Source organism: Equus quagga, chromosome 9, assembly GCF_021613505.1.
Source record: "Equus quagga isolate Etosha38 chromosome 9, UCLA_HA_Equagga_1.0, whole genome shotgun sequence".
Taxonomy (NCBI): domain Eukaryota; kingdom Metazoa; phylum Chordata; class Mammalia; order Perissodactyla; family Equidae; genus Equus; species Equus quagga.
Window position 1 is genome coordinate 60,770,667 of NC_060275.1, and position 21,695 is coordinate 60,792,361.

A 21,695-nucleotide genomic window follows, 5' to 3' on the forward strand; every position below is an offset into this window, starting at 1 on the left:
GAGCACGTGAGAAATGAGAAGAACACAGCTGGAGTTTCAAGTTCCAGCCTTTTCTGTGGGTTCGAAGCAGGCTACTAATTATGGACTTCTGAGTCACAAAGGTGAGCCCAGCTGATCAGGGCAATGCTGAGAAGCAGTGAGCCTGGCCCTCTTGGGTAATGCAGTGAAAACACAGCAACGACAGGTGTTGTTGGTTGGAGTCACGGGCCTAACGCCACACGGTGCTACAAGTTGGGGAGCTATGAGGATTTCCATAGCAAGTATTCACTGCATTTGTATGAGAGGCTGCTAAACCAACTCGGATTTCTACAATGTGTGTACCATGGGGCTTGGAAATTATTTATGCGGGCAGGTGGCCATTCATTTGTAGCATATTTCAAGCCTAGTGAGGTGCTTGATATGGCAAAGGCTTCTAAAGGAACACAGGTAACCCAGGTCATCTCTGCTGCCTGACCTAAGTGAGCAGAGCTGACATCCAGGGGCAGCTTCCAGACCTCCCACCTGGCTCTGCAGGGTCCCTCTCACATGCGGTACAATGTTCTTTCACGAGATGAGTGAGATGAGAAATAGGACAATACTGGTTACAATATAGTCATGGGATTTTCTTGTGGCTTCTTTCCAGCTCAGTGGGTAGATATTGCGTCACCTTTTACTATGTCTATTCCATTTCAGCCAAAGAACCATAATGGTTTAGACTGGTAGCTCTGGAGACAGGTGGGCTGGGTTCACCTCTTGGTTCTGTCCTTACCAACTGTGTGACTTTAAACAACTTACTTTTCTCTGTCTCAGTTTCCTTGACTGTAAAAATAGGGTCTCAGAACATATGTCACAGTGTTGTTAGAAAGCCTAACAGCAATAATACTCATAAAAAATGTATGGTGGTGACTAGTATGAGGCAAAGGCTTAATATACATAGGCAATCATCATCATCATCATCATCGCTACAAAATAAGTAACAAGCAGTAGAAATGCAAAGAAGAATTTAGAAGAGTTAACTCATGTTCACTCATGGATGTGTTATTAGTAATTTAGATTATTCAAGGTAAATCTTGCTTTTATCATTTTTTGAGTCATTATCACTTCTTAATAAATTTATTTGGAGGAAAGATGGGCCCTACAAGGAGCTTCTGACAGATGTCATATACAACATATAAACAAATAGTGCCTCAAATTGGATAGTTAAGCAAAATTCTATTCCTGGGCACTGTCTTCTTCACAGTGACTCTGATCACAAAAAGAAGTTGCAGTTCAGGGAAAGCAGTTTTGCAGGAAGAAGACAGTGGGAAGCAAGAGTAGGATTGATTCCTTGCCTTAGTAATGACATGAAGCAAGTAGTTTTGAGTCAGCCAAGCCTCTTTTAGGAGCTAGGGGAAGGGGCCCTACAAAGGGCTCACATATGGTGGGACCTGCTGTTTACTTGCTCATTTATTCAATGATCCACAGTTATCTGCTCTAGGTTAGGAATGGGGGAGAGAAGGTGATTAACCATGGTTCCTGACCTCAAAGAGTTTCCAGTGAACTCAGAGCTACCAAGACTGCTCTGGATAGAGAAGCTACTTAGAAACAGTCAAACCAGGGGCCAGCCCTGTGTAGTGGCTGAGTTTGCCCACTCTGCTTTGGTGGCCCAGCGTTTGTGAGTTTGGTTCCTGGGCACTGACCTACATGCCGCCCATCAAGCCATGCTGTGGCAGCATCCCACATACAAAATGGAAGAAGATTGGCAGAGATGTTAGCTCAAGGTTTGGTTAGCTTCCTCACCAAGAAAAAAAAGAAACAGTCAAACCAGACAACAATTCAGGATCCACTAACTGCAGCTTCATTTAAGTGACAGGAACACGAGACCTAAGTTTTAGGCAGCATATACTGAATTTATTTTATTTATTTATTTTTAATCAAACCCATAAGAGTGAAATTATACAAATTCTGAGGCCTGCTGTAGCCGCCCCTGATGCAGGAAGGGTTAATAATCACTGGAAAAGGCTTGCCAACAAACTGTGACCTGGAGGTGAGAAGGCTGGTTAGCCAATGACGGGTAAGATCTCCAGGGGGAGGCAACCTAAGCCAGGCACGGTCGCCCAGGGGCACAGATGGAGACACGATATCAGGAGCAGGAGGGGCTGTTGCCTAGGAGGCCTTGCATACTCTGAGATAAAAATATACGAGCACAGCAACAACATGATAATATCAAAACAGAGGCTGAGGGAGGGCTCCTTGAGAAATCACTAAGAATTCTTGGCATCGGCTAATTACTTTGTCCAGAACACCTGTGTATGTTTAACAGATGTAAGTTATGTATATATTGAAACGCTGGTTGTAATAAACTCAGAGTGGCCATCAGCCCTCTCCGCATCTATCCTGGTGTGTACACTGGATCACAACACCGACACCTGCATGTGGGGAGCTATGTGGATTTGATTTGAAGCACTGTGAGCTTCCAGAATGCTGGACACATTTATATTCTGTTTGTTGATGATGTGTGCCATAGTCACAGTTACTAGTGAAGCAAATAAAAAACTGACAGCTGTGAAAGCCATTGGCCTTACACTACCCATATTTCACTCTCTGGTGTCTAAAAACAATGCAGAGGACATACGGCTTTCTTCATCATTACTGCGCCAGTCAGTGCATCTCCAGTAATCTGAGCTCGTGTTTCGGCTGGTTCCAGGTTCATCACTGCCCTGCCTTGCTTCAGGGGTATAATGGTAACAACTGAGGGAGTACTTTTCAGAGGCTGTCACTCTCACCACTGTTAGTAACAGTACTGGAATACTTGAGCCTTCACGCTTCAGATGCGACGATGTATTTCTGTGGCCCTCCTTGCATCAGGTAAACATGTACTAATTGCATCCACATTCTCTTGCTGTGAGCTGGACAAAGAAACTATCCTAGCCAGCCCAGCTCGAACAGTCCAAAAGGCAGACGCTGCATTGAAAGCCTCGTCTACAATACTATCAGCTGGGCTAACACTCTGAGGCTGACTACTGATGAGAATGGTGAGAGCTGTACTGAGAGTTCAAAACCTGTCTACACATCACTCTGTCTACCAATATTGAAACCTTTTTTATTGTGGTAAAATACACATAACACAAAATTTACTGACTTAACCATTATTAAGTTCAGCAGCAGTAAGTACATTCACTTCCTTGTGCAACCATCAGCACCATCCATCTCCAGACCTTTTTCGTCTTCCCAAACTGAAAGTCGGTGTCCGTTAAACACTAACCCTCCATTCCCCATCCCCTGGCATTCACCATTCTATTTTCTGTCTCTATGAATTTGACTCCTCTAGATGCCTCAAATAAGTGGAATCATACAGTATTTGTCCTTCCGTGACTGGTCTATTTCACTTAGCATAATGGCCTCAAAGTTCATCCATGTTGTAGCATGTGTCAGAATTTCCTTCCTTTTTAAGACTAATACTCCATTGTATGTATATCCCACATTTTGTTTATCCATTCATCCATCAATGGGCATTTGGGTTGTTTCCACGTTTGGGCTGTTGCAAATAATGCTGAAGTGAACATGGGTGTGTGAATATTTGTTCAAGCCCCTGCTTTCACTTCTTTTGGGTGTATGCTCAGAAAGGAAGGCATTTCTGTAAATAAAACCAGTAGGGCTGTATTTCTGGGTCTCAGTTTGGTTCATTTTTCACTTTATGCCCACCTAAAAAAGGGATTGCACGTTGCTAAAGAAATAAATTTAACAGACTATGTTTGCCAAATCACAAAATTAACTAATGAAGAGATTTATTTGCTAATATATCCTCTTCCAGTGGGCTCCTCAAGTCATGATAATAAATAATATTTCAGAATCTCCAAATCTACTTTAATTTGTTTTTCTATAATTCTTCTTAGTTTCTCTTTGAATTTATGGATCTTTCCTTACAGCTATTTCATTTACCTTAGCTTAACCTAATTTATTATTTATTCAGAGCTCCAGTTTAATTGTTTTAAGTTGTTCACAAATTATCACCAAAATGAGCTGTGTAAGATCTGAAAGAGAAATGATTGCTGAGTGCCCTCAATTTAACCTAAAAAATGCTAAAGCTAATGCATTAGTCAGGATACTAATCAAAAAATATTTTGAGAATTCAAAATTTTGTAAGTCACAGAACACATGGTATTAAAAGAACTCTTGGTAATGTCCTTTCACTCTGTGTTAGGACAAGGACCTGAACATCAGTGAAGAATGGCATACCGTACATACTCAGATCTATAATTGCGACCTTTCAAACTGTGAACTTGTTAATAATGCTCATTAATCAACCCCATTCATCCTAGAGTCAGGCTGTCCCTTCACATAATGAACTATCATTTTACTTAGCAACTTGTAACTTCAGTTAACTTTCATTGCCACTGCTGTTCTTTATATCAGAGGTGATCAGAAAAGTAAAAAGGTACACAGAATAAGAACCATTTATTTACACTGTGTTACTTTCTTAAATTATTGTCAGGGGCTCTGTGTTTGGAAGGCTTCCCTTGGGAGTAATCACTAACAACCTGGGTATCAGCCGTGGACGGCAGAAGGACACTTCAGGCTAATTATAGGGTGACACACAGAGCCTGGACCTCACACTACAACACTGATGAGTATGTCATCACTTGTGGGGACATTCAATAAGCTAGACTTAATCTAGAGTTAGGCAAGGTTTAGAGAATCAGGCTAGTACCTCGAAATTCCAGGTAAAAAAAAACCCCACAATTTTAGAATTTAGAGAGAAGTTTTAGAACAAGAGTTAGAAGCTATTTGGAGATCCAAATGGATGGGTTATTTATTTAAGTCCAGGCAACAGCACAGCAATTAGGACAGTGGGAAATTAAATTGCTCTTGAAGCTAAGCCTGTGGAGCTCAGGAATCTGAGCAATTTCCTGCCAAGGCATGAAAGTGGGTTGGCCTGGCCCTGGGGAGCCAGCTGTGGCACGGCCAGGGAGTGGCTCATAGGCTTCAGTGGGCTCCTTGGAAGGTGCTAGATGTTGCTGAGGAGAGGGTGGCAGGGCTGTGGTGTCAGGTGTGTCAGACATGTCATGATGGCTCCAGCATTCACTGTAGCCTAAAGCAGCAGAACATTTTCATAACTACAGCCTGATGTCAAGACCAAGTGGGGTCACCAGGCTGTGGACTGGACACTGGGACAGCTCAAAAACTTTAGAGCATCAGAGATTGTTTAAATTTGGATTCTTTTTCTTAAAGACAAGTCGTAAATACGTGTGTATCTGTGTATGCCTGCGTGTGTGTGTCTGTGTTAGGGCAGAGGGTAAAGAATATATGGGTAAATATAGTATCTTTTCATTCTTGGATTATAGCAGACTAATAAATTTTACTCCTTCTCAAACCCAGCATAAAGGAATCAACAGCCACAGTGTTAGCACACACCCTGTTCTCACACCATCTCCAGGTGTCTTGGCTTTGTTATCTGGGCTGGACTGAGCAGCAGGAGAACCTACAGGTGAAGGGCTCTGACTAGGTCAGCAGGCGCAATCATCAGGAGGTCACTCTAGGAAGGAGGGCCTTGCTGGTATGGGCTGGCTTCCCTCCTGAGAACCCACAATGATGAGCACTGTCATAGTCAGCCTAGGAATATCTCCTACACTGTGGGAACTGTTTTAAAAGACCAGCAAGATGATTAATATGAACCAAATTTAAGAAAGTTAACGTTAGTCTTAAGCACTCTAATAGATGTTACTATCTGAGGTTCATCTAGTCTCCAAAGATTCCACCCCGTATTACAGAGAAATTCTGGAGTCAACAGTAGTTCTGAGGGCAGAAATGCAGGGATGGGCTCAAGTTATAACCTGGAGACACACTTAATTCAAACCACTGGCAACATCACCAACAAGAGAAGCTTAAGTTGTCCTGGATTTCCAAGTAGGAACCACCTATTCACAAAATACATAGCAGGCCAGTTTTGCTATTTTAGGGCATCATGGGTACTAATGAGTACGTGGGTAGAGAGGAAGCTTGGGCAAGGAAAGAGTCTATTGTCTTCTTCTGGCATAAGACAAGACCTATTAAGCAATTCTCAGCAAAGACACCTTCATGCATTTCCAAGTGTCCCTAAGGGGGCAATACCATTCCCAGACGACAGCCACTGAGTTAAGAATTTCAGTAAATGCTATGTCACCATTTCATTTTAAAGATCTTAATATATTTCTGAGATTTCCCTCTCTTCCTTTTTTAGTAAAGGTGAAGAAGACCATACTTAAGAATTAGGCACTGATAGCTGACCAACTCTCTTTCAGGAGTGGCCAATTTCTTTAGTGACTAACTGCTAACTTCAAACCCACAACTCGGCTTCTAGAGAAATCGAGTAAAAGGATAAAGGACTTTTTGATTGCTCCCAATAACTGTACACTTTCACGCAGCTGTTCAGCAAATAGCCTTTTCCTGATTTTCTTTCTATTAATGTTTTCTTTCTGACATAAGGACAGTGAACTAGCGTTTATCTAAACTTCTTATCAAACACACTGGAAGGAACAATGCCATGCAAGCGTGCAGTGGGAGGGCCATTAGAGGCTGAAGAGCTGGAAATGAGAAGACCCGAATGATTGGCGAGGAGCCCTGGCATAGCCACTGAAGACGTCAGTGTGAACATTTCCACTGTAAGCCGACTTAATGAAAGACCTGAAAAACTGGATATTTTAATTTCTTTAGAACTAATGTTCCTAGCATAAAGAATAATTCATCCTGAGGCTGCTTATTCATTTTTTGAATATAATAATTTTTATCTAAATTGATGTTGCTTGTACAAAATATGCAATGGAGCACATTATTTATAAAAAATGTTTCAAAGGTGGTTTCAAAATAAATGATAATTTATGTAAATGATAGTTTTGAGCCCATTTTTCTTTTATTAAGCTAGATCTGAATTGAAATATACCCCTATTCATTTAAACTATTTTAATATATCATATTAAAAACCTAAGGAACTGTTATTCAAACTTTTAAAAATCATACTATTTGAAATAGGGAATCTGTCCACCAGAATGCCTACACTTCAGGAAAATCAATAAAATACCTTATGATATTATAAAACTTATATCACTCCAAATAAATAAGATACCGAAGCAATTCAAAGCCCAGCGTTGCTCTGAAGCGCTTGCATTAAAGAAGAGCTTTTGTCTTCAGTCACTGAATCTACCATGTGTCCACTATGAGCAAAGCCCCGTGCTGGACATGAGAGTGGGGTGTCCAAGATGACTGAAAAGGACCACATCACACTGTGAGCACTGTCACCAGGAGTGGGTGAGGACAGCACCACATCCCTGCGTCGACCATGGAACCCTGGTGTTCAGGCAGGTGCTGCTTCAAGCCGTCTCAGGAACACAACTAACTTTTGCAAGTTGTATTCATGCCTGCACGTGTACAGAAGAGAGAAAATGGGCCATTCTTAGATGGGATAACCTGGGCTACATTTTTACCAATTTTTTGTTTTGTGTTTTGTTTTTGCAAACAAATAGAAGTATGTTGAATTTAATAAATGAGTCAATTTTTACTTGTTGCAGTAAAACCCATAAAAATAGCTTCGCTTTAGTTCCACCGCAGCAGTGCCAACAAGGAAACAGTACATATGAAAACAGCAACCACCACCAAAATTACTTCCACAAGATTTAGTGAAGCATCATTTTCACTTTCAAAGGCATACTCTGTGAAGACACTGGGCAAAAACATGCCTTTCCTGTTCTGGTCAATATATTATTTACCATAGTATTGCATCTTGTATTGGTGAGATCGGCCAAAAAAAAAAAGAGCATTCCTCTCTCCATCAACGCAGCAGTTCCTCTCCCTCCTCTTTAAATAGGAACGTGTCATTTTCTACAAACGAACGTAAGTTAAAGATTCCAGATATAATTCTTTTCCTGGTTAAAAAGAAATTCAGACTTATGTTAGAAGAAGAGGGATCGTGAATCTAGCCCAAAGAAAATCAGGTTAGAAATTAGCCTTTCTTTTTTAATGTATTTTTTCCTTATATTCTATGTGTTTTCATTATGGTTTTATTCATTAATACAAAACAAAACTAGAAAGAATTGAAGAAGTGATAATATTAAGTTTGAATTCCTGGATTCACTAACCAAGATGACAGGTTTAAACAACCACCCCAAGCAGAGCATCCTCAGTTTTCACACCCCAGGTATTCCCACGACACAAACCAGAAAGCGAAGACTCAACGTCATGAATGGAGATACACACCCTCCAAAGAACACGAAGAGCCTGGGTAGGAATGAGCTGAGGATGTCAACACATACCATCTGAAGACATCAGCTGTAGAGAATGATCAATTTTAGTGGTACACATGCAACCTCCTCTTAACACCTTGTATGTACTGTTAGACATAAGCTTCAAAGGTAAGATACACAGAAAGAACAAGTTTTAATAAGCTTTGCTAATGGAGACAGGATAAGAACGAGCTGTGCTAAAAAGTTACAGGGTAAAGGCATTAAAAACAGGAATCAATAGGACAACTGTGCCCTGAGATGGCTGGTGAGAGCCCCACTCAATGTGTGCAGGTTCAGGGCTGGTGCCTGGTCACACGGCAAGGGGGTTCACACTCCAGATGACTCCGGAGGCCTATCCCCATCTCCAGGAGTTGAGGCGGTTGGCTGAGTAGCGTCTAAGACAGGCTCAGGGAGCCCAAATAGATGCATGTTACTATTAAGCATACTGAAAAAAGTAACGCTGTCCTCTTCTGACCTCCGGAGGCAGATCACTCGGCCCCTTACAAGGTCTGGGTCTGACAGGTTTTGATATCCAAAGTTTTTGCGTTGAACGCCAAAGCCATGACTCAGAAGAATTTGGGGCTTAGAGGGAAGTCTCCAAAGTGGTAGTACCGATACCACAGATTTTGCCTGACATCTCTGTAGACAGGGTTTTTTCCATATTCCAGCAGCCCCCTTGACTGAGCAGGAGCCTCTGCATAAGGAATATGGAGAGTGAGGATGCCTGAAGAGCAGTCTCTCTTCGTGATTTCAGCTGTGGTACCTCACCAAGGTCTGGCCTCAAGCTTCGGGACAGTGGGCTATCTTACTCCAGGCAGCTGTGTTCCTAGCTATCTTCATAATTGCAGATGCAGGCTCTCCATGGGCAAGGACATTCCCCTCTAAAGGAGAAACAGCTCCTTGTCCTTGCTCATGTCCTGAGTATGGAAACAAAGACTTGGAGGCATTCACACAATGGGCATTGAAAGGAGAGAGTTAGCTACAGCTCATATAGAAAAGTAGGATAATATGTACATTACATATATAGTTAATATTTATTGGGGCCAGCACTCTAATGGCAATAAGTCACTTTCTTTTCCTAACACTCTTTTGGGATAAGTACTATTATTACGCTCCTGGTATACCAAGGGAAACTGAGGGACACAAGGCTGAGCAGCTTGCCCATAGTCACACAGCTAGTGAGCCACAGAGCCAAGGTGTGCATGTGGGCAGCTGTCTTCAGGGCCCACTGTCACCTGTGTGGCTCCCAGACTCTCATGCTTGTCTCTGAGGAGGAAGGGGTGGAGCTAATGCTCCCCTGCTTCACAACATACTAGAAAGCTTAGCAAAGTTCTCTTTCGCTAAACCAGACAAGGATACAGCATCCTCACTGTTGTGAGCTACTACAAGTAAACTCGTGACTCAAAGGATGACACAAAACACATATTTGAAAGGATTTAAAAAATACCTCTATAAAGAAGGAAGTGGAAAAACCTTTTATTTAGCTAATTCTCCAATGTTCTCTCAAAAATAAGATTGAAACATGCTGGCAGAGTTTCAAATAGCCGAAGACCTGCAGCAACAGGAAGCTGCAGCAAGCTGACGACTGCAGTGTTGCCCGCGAATGATCGCATGGAGGCCCTGAGTTTTACAGAGAGGCATCTCCGAGTTTTATTGCTGTGGCCAGTATAGCAGGGTGGTTACAAATCAGACAGACCTGGATTTGTCCCGGGCTCTGCCACCTACTGCGTGTGTCACCTTGGACAAGTTTCCCAACTCCTGGGTCCCTAAGCAATTATTTATCAAGCACCAACTATGTACATGAGTTATCTCACTTAGTCTTCATGTTTCCCCCATGAAGTTCACATCATCATCACCATCATCATCACATTTCACTCATGCAAAGTGAGTGAGGAGGTTAAGTAACTCATCTAAATTTACCCTGTTGTCAAGTAGGAGCTGGGATGTGAACCCAGGTTTGTAAATTCTAAAGCTCTGACACTTTCCTCCTATACAATAAAAAGTTGGTACCTACATTTCCCACTCTCCTTCAGACAATAAAATCTTCTTTATAAAAGAGCTCCCAAAGAAGCCCTGGTAGAACATAGTTAAATAAACCATTGGCTTGAGTCCAGAAACAGTGGCTAATACAGAAGCTATTAGGGTAATCATATGAAGTCTAGGTTAGCGGAGACTTTTAAAAAGGTCAACTTGCTTAACTGACCTCTGTATACCAAACCCACTCAGTTGTCATCTAGAAAACGGAAGGACATAGATAATTGACAGATTAGGGTGACATATCTGTACCTATTTTGTACACATAAATCCTGTTTCACACACCAGAGCCAGTGCTAGAGTAGAAAAGTCTCAGCATCTGGTTATTATTTACATGGCTGCATATTAAGTACGCATGTTCTAAATGAGAATCACAAAGCAATGTCTATATATTTTTCAGTGCAGTTTCAGAAAATGTGATTTTGAAAGAGGACTCTGAATGAAGCATCCAGACTTAAGACATTTTCCGCATACTACTCACACTTAGCTATAGCGGAAAAAAAATTCCTCTCTTGTGTGTACACAGGTATAGCGGGAGAACTGTAGTTAACGTCAATTTGCCTCCAGCCACATGCAGCAGGAATCTCTTTGAAAACAGGGCTTTCATCAAATTTTCTCTCTTATCTTTTTTGTTTCATGACGTCTTCAGAAATAGTTTCTATTTTTATTGAGTTTTTTCTTGGTAGTACCACTATTGCTTAAATATAATAGAATGGGTCCTAATATTTAATGACATGCGCTGCATTTGCAAAAAGTACATCTGTTAAAAAATGCTATGGAAAGGAGGCAGAGTTCTAGTGCTTAGGATTAAGTAGTTAGATGTACTTACAACAGGTGTTCATGCAGCACAAGAGCTAACATTTGTATTTTGAGCAAGAATGCTTATCTCTTTAATTATTTTCATGCAGCCACAACTTTTATAATTTCTAATCACTACAATGGCTGAAACAGGAATATTACTGTAATTAATACAAATGTTCTCAAATTTCTCAAAGATCTACAGCAATTTTAGAAACAATAGTAAGTGTAATTAATCAGGGTAAAACTGAAGGTGCTTGTACGCTAAATTCCATCAAACGTTATTGAGATAAATTATTCTTTATGAAAAATGTTGAAAATGCAGGTATTTTCATTTATACAAATATACTTAATTATACATGGATGAAACATGATAAAAACTAAGTATCTCCTACTCAACTTGTTTTGAGAGTATGTTGTTCTGTAGCTCTGGATGAAATTTCTATTTCATAGATATTCATCTCACACCCTTTCTTAACATTCACTGCATCAAAACACTGTACTCTCAAAAGAAAATACATTTTTTGGAAAAATAAAATAGTAAGAAATTGCTTTGTTTATAGAATACAATAAAAATAAATGTAAAGGTTTTTAAGGAAAAAGGGTTTCACATTATAATAGTCCAGGTAAGGCTCAAATGGATTAATATTCCTATACAAATTAACAGCATCATGAATTTGTGATAGGTTTAGAAAACATTAGTATAGCCAGATAAAACTGATGGTCACCTCAGCTTTTAGTCATTATTGCCTAGATGTAAAGAATTCCGTGAGTCAGGATGAGCTGAACAGATTTTACATGTTCTATCAGAGGCCGAGCTTCAACAACTATTTTTACGGAAGGCCAGGCCTTCAGAAGGCAACATGGTCTTAGCTAAGCTAATAACTGACAGGGCCACTCAATAAAGTTTGCTGTCCCCCTCCCAAGAGCTCAGCCCACCTGGCCTGGCATGCTGACAAACACAGGCGGTATACTGACTTCTCCCCAGCAGGACAGACTTCCAGCTGCATTGTCAGAAACACTGATGAAAGTGGTTTCACCACTTTCTCCTGGCCCCAGTCTGTCTTTGTGACGATGGCGTATATTTGCGTGGGCAGGCTCAGCGAGCTGTGGGTAGAGCCAAACAGGCTAACTAGCCCACACAGGGATGGCACTCGCGTTTGGTCAGCATCAGGCTCTCACCAGGAAACATGCCTGTAATATACCGGAACCGCCCCTGAGGCCCTGCTTTTTCCGCCCACTCTCTCCTTCCTCATTTCCCCACTGCTCCCCACTTTCAACTGAGTGCCTCCTGAGTGACAGTGGGGGACATGTGGTTAAAAGATAAACTGCTCACCAACTAACACTCTGGACTTGAAGTGACTAGACAGAGAGCCTTTGGAAGAGCTGCTGGGCACGTCTGAATGACGAAATACAGTAACGAGCCACCACTGCACTGCTAGAATAGCGAGTGTATACTGTCACCATGGGCAGCCACTTAACAGAAAACCTGATATGCTGGAATTGGGAGGGACTTCAGGGATCATCTAGTGAAATTTTCTCAGTTTACAAATGAGGAAACTAAGGGCCAGAGAAGTTCGGAATCACAAAGTTAGTTAAAATACAGATCTAGGAATTCCAGATCTAAATTCAGTGTTCCTCTGGGGAGTTGGGGTGTAGGCGAAATGGGGGAAGGGGGTCACAAATTATAAACTTCCAGCTGTAAAGTAAATAAGTCATGTATAGCATAGTGACTATAGTAATAATAGTTAATAATATTGTATATTTGAAAGTTGCGAAGAAAGTAAACCTTAAAAGTCCTCATTACAAGAAAAAATAATTTTATAACTATGTATGGTAAGGAATCTTAACTAGGCTTATTGTGGTGATCATTTCACAATATATACAAATATCATATCATTATGTTGCATACCTGAAACTAATATAATCTGATTATACCTCAATAAAAAAAATAAACTCAGTGTTCTTCTAACCAAACAATGTAGCTTATTACATATCAATAACACTTCAGCAACTTATCCACAATTAATACTATGTTTTAACTATTCTGTTTAAAACTACAACTTTTAAAATTTAGACTTAAATTTTGGGGAAAAATCCTGAACAATTAGAATTTTTAAGAATTTCTATTAAAAATGACAGTTTGTACCACATGACTGTTCAGGTCTAAATCTTACAAGTTTTGTATTTATACTGCATAGTATATTGGCAAATTTGCCTTAAAGAGAACATATTCTATATTTCAGAAAAAGCAAACACAAAAGTGGCACATGCTGTGAAAATAACCCTTTTAAGACTATCATCTAATAAATAATCCTGTAAATTTGATATGAGTTATTGGTGTTTAGTCTAAAGTTGTATCAAGGCCATATGTTACCACAGGTAACCTCTTCAAATGCATAACTTATGACATAAGCTCTGTGACTACCTGAGAGACTTAGGTAGAATAATGAATTAACCCAGCAGAAACAGACCCTTGAGGAATGAGTTAACATTTAGCTAAGGTCACAAACGCAACTGGATTAGTACTTTCAGTCTATTCCTCATAGAGAGCTTGCCAGATGACATGAAAATCCAACATATTTCCACAACTTAAAGTAAGTCTCTCCAAAATATTTAGTTTGAATATTCAGGCATGGAAGGGCCCAGTGTTACTTAGAATTTATACTGGATCATATTTTAAAAAACCAGTACAAAGCACTGGTACCAAAGATAAGCTGTCTACATACACACTGAGGTGGGGAGCGATGAAGAACATGCAGGACGAACATGTATAAGCTGTGACAGAGATGTAAAAGAGGAAGAAAAAGAAGAGAAATATAGAGGAGGAAAGAAAGAGATACATAGTAGAGAAGATTGAAATGAAAAGGAAAGAAAGAATTAAAAATGAGGAGACTTCCAGCTATAAAATAAATCAGTTCTGGGGATGTAATGTACAGCATGATGACTATAGCTAACAATACTGTACTGCATATTTGAAAGTTGCTAAGAGAGTAGATCTTAAAAGTTTTCATCACCAGAAAAAAATTTTTTTAAAAAAAGGAGAGAAATTAAATGATTGGTGAAAAAAGAGAGACAGGAATAGAGGACCCACAACAAGTGGGAAGGAGGAGGTGAAATGATGGCACAGTTAGTGATAAACATACAGCTGGGACTGAGCGACGGTTTGTCCCGAGGCCTAACAAGCACATTAAACATAAAATGGAGGAAGAAGTAAGAAAAGAAGAACACGTATGCATATATATTTGGATATTAACTCATGCCTTAAATATTGCTGTTACCCAAGGTTTTATCTTCATCCTTGACATCCTTCTTCTCACACCACAGCAACTTTGAGTGACCTCACCCAAACCCATGGCTTTAGCTCACCATATGTCGATGACTCTGACTATGGAAAGTATTATTCCTGGTCCACACCAGCATATCCAACTGGCCAGAGGACATTTCCACTTAACTTTACAGGAATAGTGAACTGGAAAAGTACAAAGCTCTCCATCTTTACTCCCCACATACGTGCCACTACCTATATCCCACATTTTGGTGAAAGGTAAGATCTCCACTACGTCGTCCAAGCCAGTAACTAGGTTCTTTCTATACTGTTCCTCCTGCCTTGGCTTCTGCCTCCAAATGGTGTGAAAACTTACCTCCTAATATTTCTAAAGCTGCCCCTCTCCTCATTCACCTGGTCTTCCTGACTTGAGTTCTCTTCCCTCCTCACTGCTCAACCCTAGTATCAGAATGATCTAAGGCAAAAATGACATTATGTTACTACCTGCTTAGAGGCCACCAGTGGATTTTAGGACCAGGTCCAGCCTCCTCAGATGATCAGACAAGATTTCAAGACCATGCTTTGCCAACCTCTCCATCCTCACCTCCTACCATCCAAGACCTTACTCTCACTCTGGAATTGTTTTTAAAATACAGAAAAAAGGAACAAGATTTGAGAATTATCTCTGTTTGGGAGAATTTATCCTATTGTTTCTTACCATCTATATTTTTATGTTGATAATTTTATATAAATTGAACATTGTATTATTAAGCAAATTTTTACCTATTTCTGCAAAACAGAAGACTGCGTATTTCTCAAGAATTGGAAGTGAAGATTGTTTATTACAGCAATATCTGTTTTCTACTCCTTTAGACCACCCCTTGGCTAGACAGGGCAATCTTACAACACCCAATGTGCTCCAGGTCTTGTCCTTATCCATGTCCAAACCTTGTGTTTCTGTCAGGCTGTTAATTACAGGGTCCTGTTCTGATTAAGCCCCCAGCATGGTGCCTGCATATAACATGGGCTCAACCAATTCTGTCATCATCACTATCTTCATTATAATGAGAAGGAAAGGTCTCCTTTCTCATAGCCTCAAGAACATCAAATACGTTAATATCTTGGTAATAAATACTAAAATTTCCTGGTGAATAAGTGGTTTTAAAGATTCTGCAGACCTTTATGTACCAATTTGTGGGAAAACAAATGATTCTTTTGTTAACTAGGCAGAATATGCTTCGCATGTTCATACAAAAATCACAGCCACTTACTCTAAATTTTGACTCATAACCTTGAATCCTATATGATAAAAAATATCAACAATCAGAGTCATAGGTGTGTCTTGGTCATCAAAGCCAGTTCAATAAGTGACTATTTTCAAACACATGAAGCAAGCTGGCAAACAATGAGATAGAACCATGTCCTTGGTAAAGCTAGGAGCTTACCTTTTCTTCATCACCAACACAACTCCAAGGAATATAATGACGAAAAGCAAGATGCCAGCAATGACTCCAGCAATTTTAACTGTATGGTCTGTTTGTTTTTCGGGTTCTGGGACTGGTTTTGGAGTGGCAGCTCCTGAAAATGAAAGGAAATGAAAAAGGACAGACAGTGGGTAAGAGAGAATAAAGACATTACTTTTTAAAAAATTTTGCTGCATTTAACAGAATAATAAGACTTATCAGAGCCAGCAGACAGACAAGCTTTGATTTTTTTCAACAGCTTTCATATGCACCAAAAGGAGTGTAATTGTTCACATTGTTCTTCAATATTTTACTAACCCATAACATAAGATGGATACCCCACCCACGCCTGAGCCTTTTAGCAGAGACTCTTCTCAAACACACCTTTTATATTTTTATTATCTTTATCGGCTCCCTGCTCTTTTTGCCCTTTAAAAACCTGCTAAAAATACAATAGCTATCCTAAGCCTTTACCCAATTTGATTTGCTGGAACTTGATTTGCTCAATTATTTTTCATAAATGAAGCAGTAATTCCATAACATATTAGCCCAAACACCTGGAAAAGTGAGATAAGCTCATTTACCATGCATTTTGCCAGCAATTGTTTTTTTTAACACAATAGAGATTTTCCCCCTGCCTTTGGAAATCTAAATGTAGGTCACATCTGGTAAGCAAAAGACTCCTTCTAAGCAATTTATTCACAAAGTGGGAAGCAGCTGATGATCACACTCCTAGCACCTACATTTAATATCTGTTTAAATGAGAGAACCAGAGCCTTCCAGTGTCTACTGTCTTAGCTCTCCTGCTTTCCCATTTCCAAAACACCATTTGTCCTGTTTACAGCATATTGTGATGGAACGTCAAATCCATGTCTGATGAAATATCCATTTCCTCTGCTAACTGAGTTCAGGACAAAAAGCATTAGGAACGTGACGTTCAATTCACGAAACAGAAGCCGTTTGTCAAGGGCTTCTACCTCTCTAACCAGAACACAGCGGCGCTCAGCACCATGGCGTCACCCTCACCAGGTAGACACATCATTCCAAAAGTAGGAATTTTATGTCCAAATTTCTCACCTTAGAATTTTCTTCTTGTGTTTGGTAAAAAATATAATTAAAACTGAAAGTCGGTACCAGCCCTTTCTACCCTTTCTTTGGGTTTTCCACTCACACTTCATCTGATTCTTGAAAAACTTAACCATCATTGTGTCTTGTGTATTCCAGCCTGGGCTTATTCTAAGATGAGTCACGTCAGAGAAATAGGGAGTGTCAAGCTATAACTTTCCATCTGTTTCCAATGGGAACATACAAACAATGTTTCTTTCAAAAGTTATTCATATTAAGATTTTACACCAGACTCTGCATCCTAAACACAGCTGTGGCCGCCAGACCGACAAGTTGGTCAAGACTGCAGACAAACATAAGGCAGGAGACGGAGGGCCGTGGTCATCTGAGTTTCCACTCCACGCGCACATTCCAGTCAAAGTGTCAGTCGTAACGAGAGTAGTCGTGATGTGAAAATCACACCTTATCAAATACAAACCCTTCTGGATAACCCTTTATAGGTCATTTTTATTTCTGACAATTTCAGGAGGATGTCCTGTTACTTTGTTTGAATGAATATCCCTCAACTAGTTGTCCAGAAAAGCTTGAAAATATTAATGTTTACTATTTTTTATTGTAATTACATCTTAAGTATACCATTCCACTGGAACATATAACCAAGTAGTAAATTTGAAAGATACTGTTACGTTAAATAAATTGCTAAGAAAAATTTAAAAATAAAATGTGTGTTATAAAAAGATGAATAAGAACTGGAAAAAAAACAATCTATGTAAAAATAAATAACATTTCAAATTCACAAAACTAAGAAAAGGTCCAATGTTTTACAATTTTGATTTTTTTATCCAATTAAAAATACAACTCAAAAAAAATGGCTTCATTCTTCCAAATGTTGGCATATTGGGAGCCATTCCATTTGTCTCACTAGTTATAGACTGCAAGTTCTCCAAATATATTTTCTAAATGAATGATTCACTAAGTTTTTTGTATCTAAATTACCTTAATAAATAAAATACTTGAGAAAGAAATTATTTAGAAAAACTTTATTTAGCTTAAAAAATTTAAATGTAAAAAATAACACAGATGCATTATGACCCATACATGGTAAACACTCAGTGAGAGAAGAGTTTGTGCTGTGAATGGTCACACGTTTGCTCCGGTTGACTAACAACTAGCTATGCTTTCCTGTAGCCTCTTACCTAAGCTCTAGAGACCTGGTGATGACTCTGCACGTGCTTGGGTCAGGAGACGCCATCCCCTGCAGCCTGCCATGGCCTTTAGGAAGCAGGCACGCACACTGAGATGCAGCCAGCATGAGCTCAGTATTGTCCTTCTTTAGCACTTACTTGTAACTCATCTCGCATTGCAGGTCAAGAAAATGAAATGTGCTCTCTCTGCAGGACGCAGTTCCAATGTGATTATGGTAGCAGTCATGCAAAATGGGAGAGCAACTCAAAAAAGGTGAGGGAGGCTACCCTGTGCTGTCTGTGAGGGACCCTCCCTTTGCCTGTAACGGGGCACGGCCACCACATCACTGCAGGGTGCTGAGTGAAGGGACTGATGCTGACGTCTGTTTTAGGGCTGCTCTGGGGAAGCATCAAGATAAACCTAAGTTGGGATGAAGTAAGTCACAGCCCTGAGATGATCTCATGGAGGTCTGTGTCATTAATCCCAGGTTCACTGTGGGCCCACACCTGAGATGATCCATGGATATGCGTTTCATTAATCCTACATTCACTCTGGGTCCACACTTCAGATGACCTCATAGAGGTGTGTGTCAATCATTCCAGGTTCACTCTGGGTCCACACTTGAGATGCTTCACGGAGGTGTGTGTTATCATTCCACGTTCACTCTGGGTCCAGACCATCGTTGCCTATCTCTGTGTGCTCTGCCCCTCTACCTCCCACTGAAATGGGCATCTTTATCTTCTCTCCACTTGTGTTTCTTTGGAAACACTTTCTGTTTCTTGTGTCAGTCAGCCTCAGACAGAGGTTAATTTGTGACAGAATGTGGTTGCAACTGATAGCTTGTTTTTTGTTTTTTCCCTCACCCAAATCTATGAATTTAACAGTACAATTTACAAACTGCTTTTGGCAAAAGAGTTGTTTTCACAATATTTTCCCCTCAGTCTTGTTATTTTCTTGCCAAGTTTCTAACAGTGTAAACTTTTACTCTTTTTCTTGGTATAAATTCTAATTCTTCATAGGAAGGTATTTTATCTCTCCTACTGTGCATTCTGTTTAGAGTTTACTGCACATTTAGTTCCTTTTAAAGAGAATAAACTCAAAGGTATGCATTCAACAGTAGGCATTATGTAGGCTTGAACATATTCATTAAAATGATGAATAAGCTAAATATTTCAAGGAGATTGAGGACGAGAAGCTGCTAAAATTACAGAGAATCATCTTCACAGATGCCCACTCCATCGAATCCTGGTGATAGTTCTGGGGTTTTTTGTTTTGTTGTTCTTTTAACGACCAAGAAAATAAAAAAGGGGGGTATTCCAGTGAATCCACATTAAGTTTTCAGATATAATGTCTAATGTGAAAAATCTCAAAACAAAGGGAACAATTACCCAATGCCATATTTGGTTGGTTTTCAACTTGGCAGAAAACAGTCAGTGCTGGCCCAGTGTTGGATATTAAATTAAATAATGGCACCATGCCAGGCTGAGAACCCGGAGTACTCAGCCACTGGCTTGATGTTTGGGCCGAATTTTGACACTGAACTGGTTGCATGGATTTTCCCAGAAGACCCAGGGCTGCAAGCCCAGAAGGCTGTGAGGCCATCACTGCTGCCTGGAGCTCCCGATGCTGCTGCCCTAGCATGAGGACTGTCTCACCTTGAGAAAACAGGAAGCCTTCCTAAAGGGGAGGGAGAGGAAGATCAGGAAGCACCGAGGGGGCAGCTTAGCCACCCAGAACCTCTGCATGATGGTGACTAGTGCTAGGCTGTCCTTGAATGTGGTGGCAAACCAGCAATATTCTTCATCTATTCAACAAGTGTTTGTTGAGTACCCAATATGTGCCATGCACTACATTAGGAAAACAGCAGCAAACAAATGGGAAGCTAAAACCTCGTCCTTGTGGAAGTTATATTCTTGTGGGGAAAGACAGACCCAGATGTAAACAAGTACTGTAGGCAGGATGTTACTCGGTACTCAGTACTGCAGAGAAACGTGCAGAATGGTGTGGGGACTCGAGGACGGGATAGTTGCTACTAAGATCTGAGACGGGGGATCAGAGAAGGAATTATTGAGAAAATAACATTTGAGCAGCGACCTGAAAGGAATGAGATATACTGATACGCAAGGTGGAGCACACTAGGCAGTGGGAAGAAAATCTTAAAGGATACAAGATGAGACTGTGAAATAGTGAGGTGTGACTGGAGTGGAGTCATCCAGGGGCAAGTGGTGGGACACACCTCAGAGTTGGGGGGACACCTCTGCACATCACTGGGAGGACTCTGCTTTTTCTCCACATGAGATGGGAGCTGTGGGAAGATTCTGAGTAGAGGAGCAATGTGATCCAGCTTATCTTTTAACAGGATCACACTGGCAGTGGTGTTTAGAATAGACCATAGGGTGTCCATGGTGAAACAGGAATGCCAGTTATGAGGGTACTGCAATAATCCAGGCAAGAGATTAGGATGGTCTGGAACAAGACGGTAGCAGTGAAGGTGGTAAGACATGGTTACACTTGAGATCTATTTTGACAGTCAAGCTGTCAATATTTGCCCATGAACTGGACATAGAGTGTGCTGGGATACCATCCAAGTTTCTGGCACGAGTAACGAGAAAGATGGAGTTGGCATTTACTGAAATGTAGAAGATGGAGAAGAGCAGATTTGGAGAGATAAGTGGGGAAATCAGGAGTATGGTGTTGGACAAGCAAAGTTTTGAGATATTATACATTCAAGGGAGACATTAAATAGGTAGTTGGAAAGAAAGGGGAGAGATCTAGGTTTAGGGCATAAATTTTAGGGTTGTCAGTGAAAAAATGGTATTTAAAGCCATGTGAGTGCTTGAGGGCAATTAGGAGGTGAAAGGCGGGGCGGGGGCGGGGGGGGGGGGGGGGAAAAGGAGCAGCCAACTGTGGAAGGAAGGAAATCAGGGAGGAAGAAGAAATCAGTGTGAATACAGACAAACAGGGAGCATCAATATGGAGGAGTCAGAGAGGAATGTGGGGATCAAGTGAAGTTTTTCTCTCAAAATGGGAGAACTTACAGCATTTTTGAATGCTAATGCTTATGATCCAATAGAGAGGGAAAAGTTGATGATGCAGGAGAGAAAGGAGATGACTGGTGGAGAAATGTCCTTGAAGGGGCAGGCAGGGATGGGCCCCAGTGCACAGAGGAGGGGTTGGCTTCAGTCACAGGACAGACATTTCACCCAGAGGAACAGGAGGGACAAGAAGCACATGGACACAAAAGCTTGATATACTGGTCTCATAGTGGAACATTTGAATAGTCTCTTCTGATGGCTTCATTTTCCCAGTGATCAAGGAGGCAAGATGATCAGGTGTGACTGTGGAAGAGGGAGGAGGTGTGGTTAATTTGGGCAGGGAGGAAAAGTTTTGAAATAGTTGCCCAAGACAGCGGGGAGGTGAAGGGATAAGGTTGAGGATGTATGGAATTTGCTGCTGACTGACCTTAAGTCCAAGAGGACACAGAGGAAAGTTTTGAGAGTGGGAGACGAAGGAGAAAAAGTTGTACAGGGTGGTAAGGGGGTCAAAGTCTAGGGGAAGAAGGGAGAGCTAGACACCTGGGCTTCTTGAGAAAAAGGGCATAATGAGATGAATCCTGATGATCTCAAGACAGATAGTGATGGTGAGGTGTGAGGGTTTGAGGTAGGGGCT

General features: G+C 40.7%; 1 protein-coding gene across 8 annotated transcripts in view; it reads right to left on the minus strand.

The window, feature by feature from the left end:
* The window catches only part of PTPRM (protein tyrosine phosphatase receptor type M), a 773,187-nt gene that overhangs the window by 199,918 nt on the left and 551,574 nt on the right, over positions 1-21,695 (minus strand). For all 8 annotated transcript variants that reach the window (XM_046671284.1, XM_046671289.1, XM_046671288.1 and 5 more), the window contains exon 14: positions 15,759-15,891. In XM_046671284.1, the coding sequence (XP_046527240.1) occupies positions 15,759-15,891 (133 nt within the window). The remainder of the gene's footprint in view (positions 1-15,758; positions 15,892-21,695) is intronic.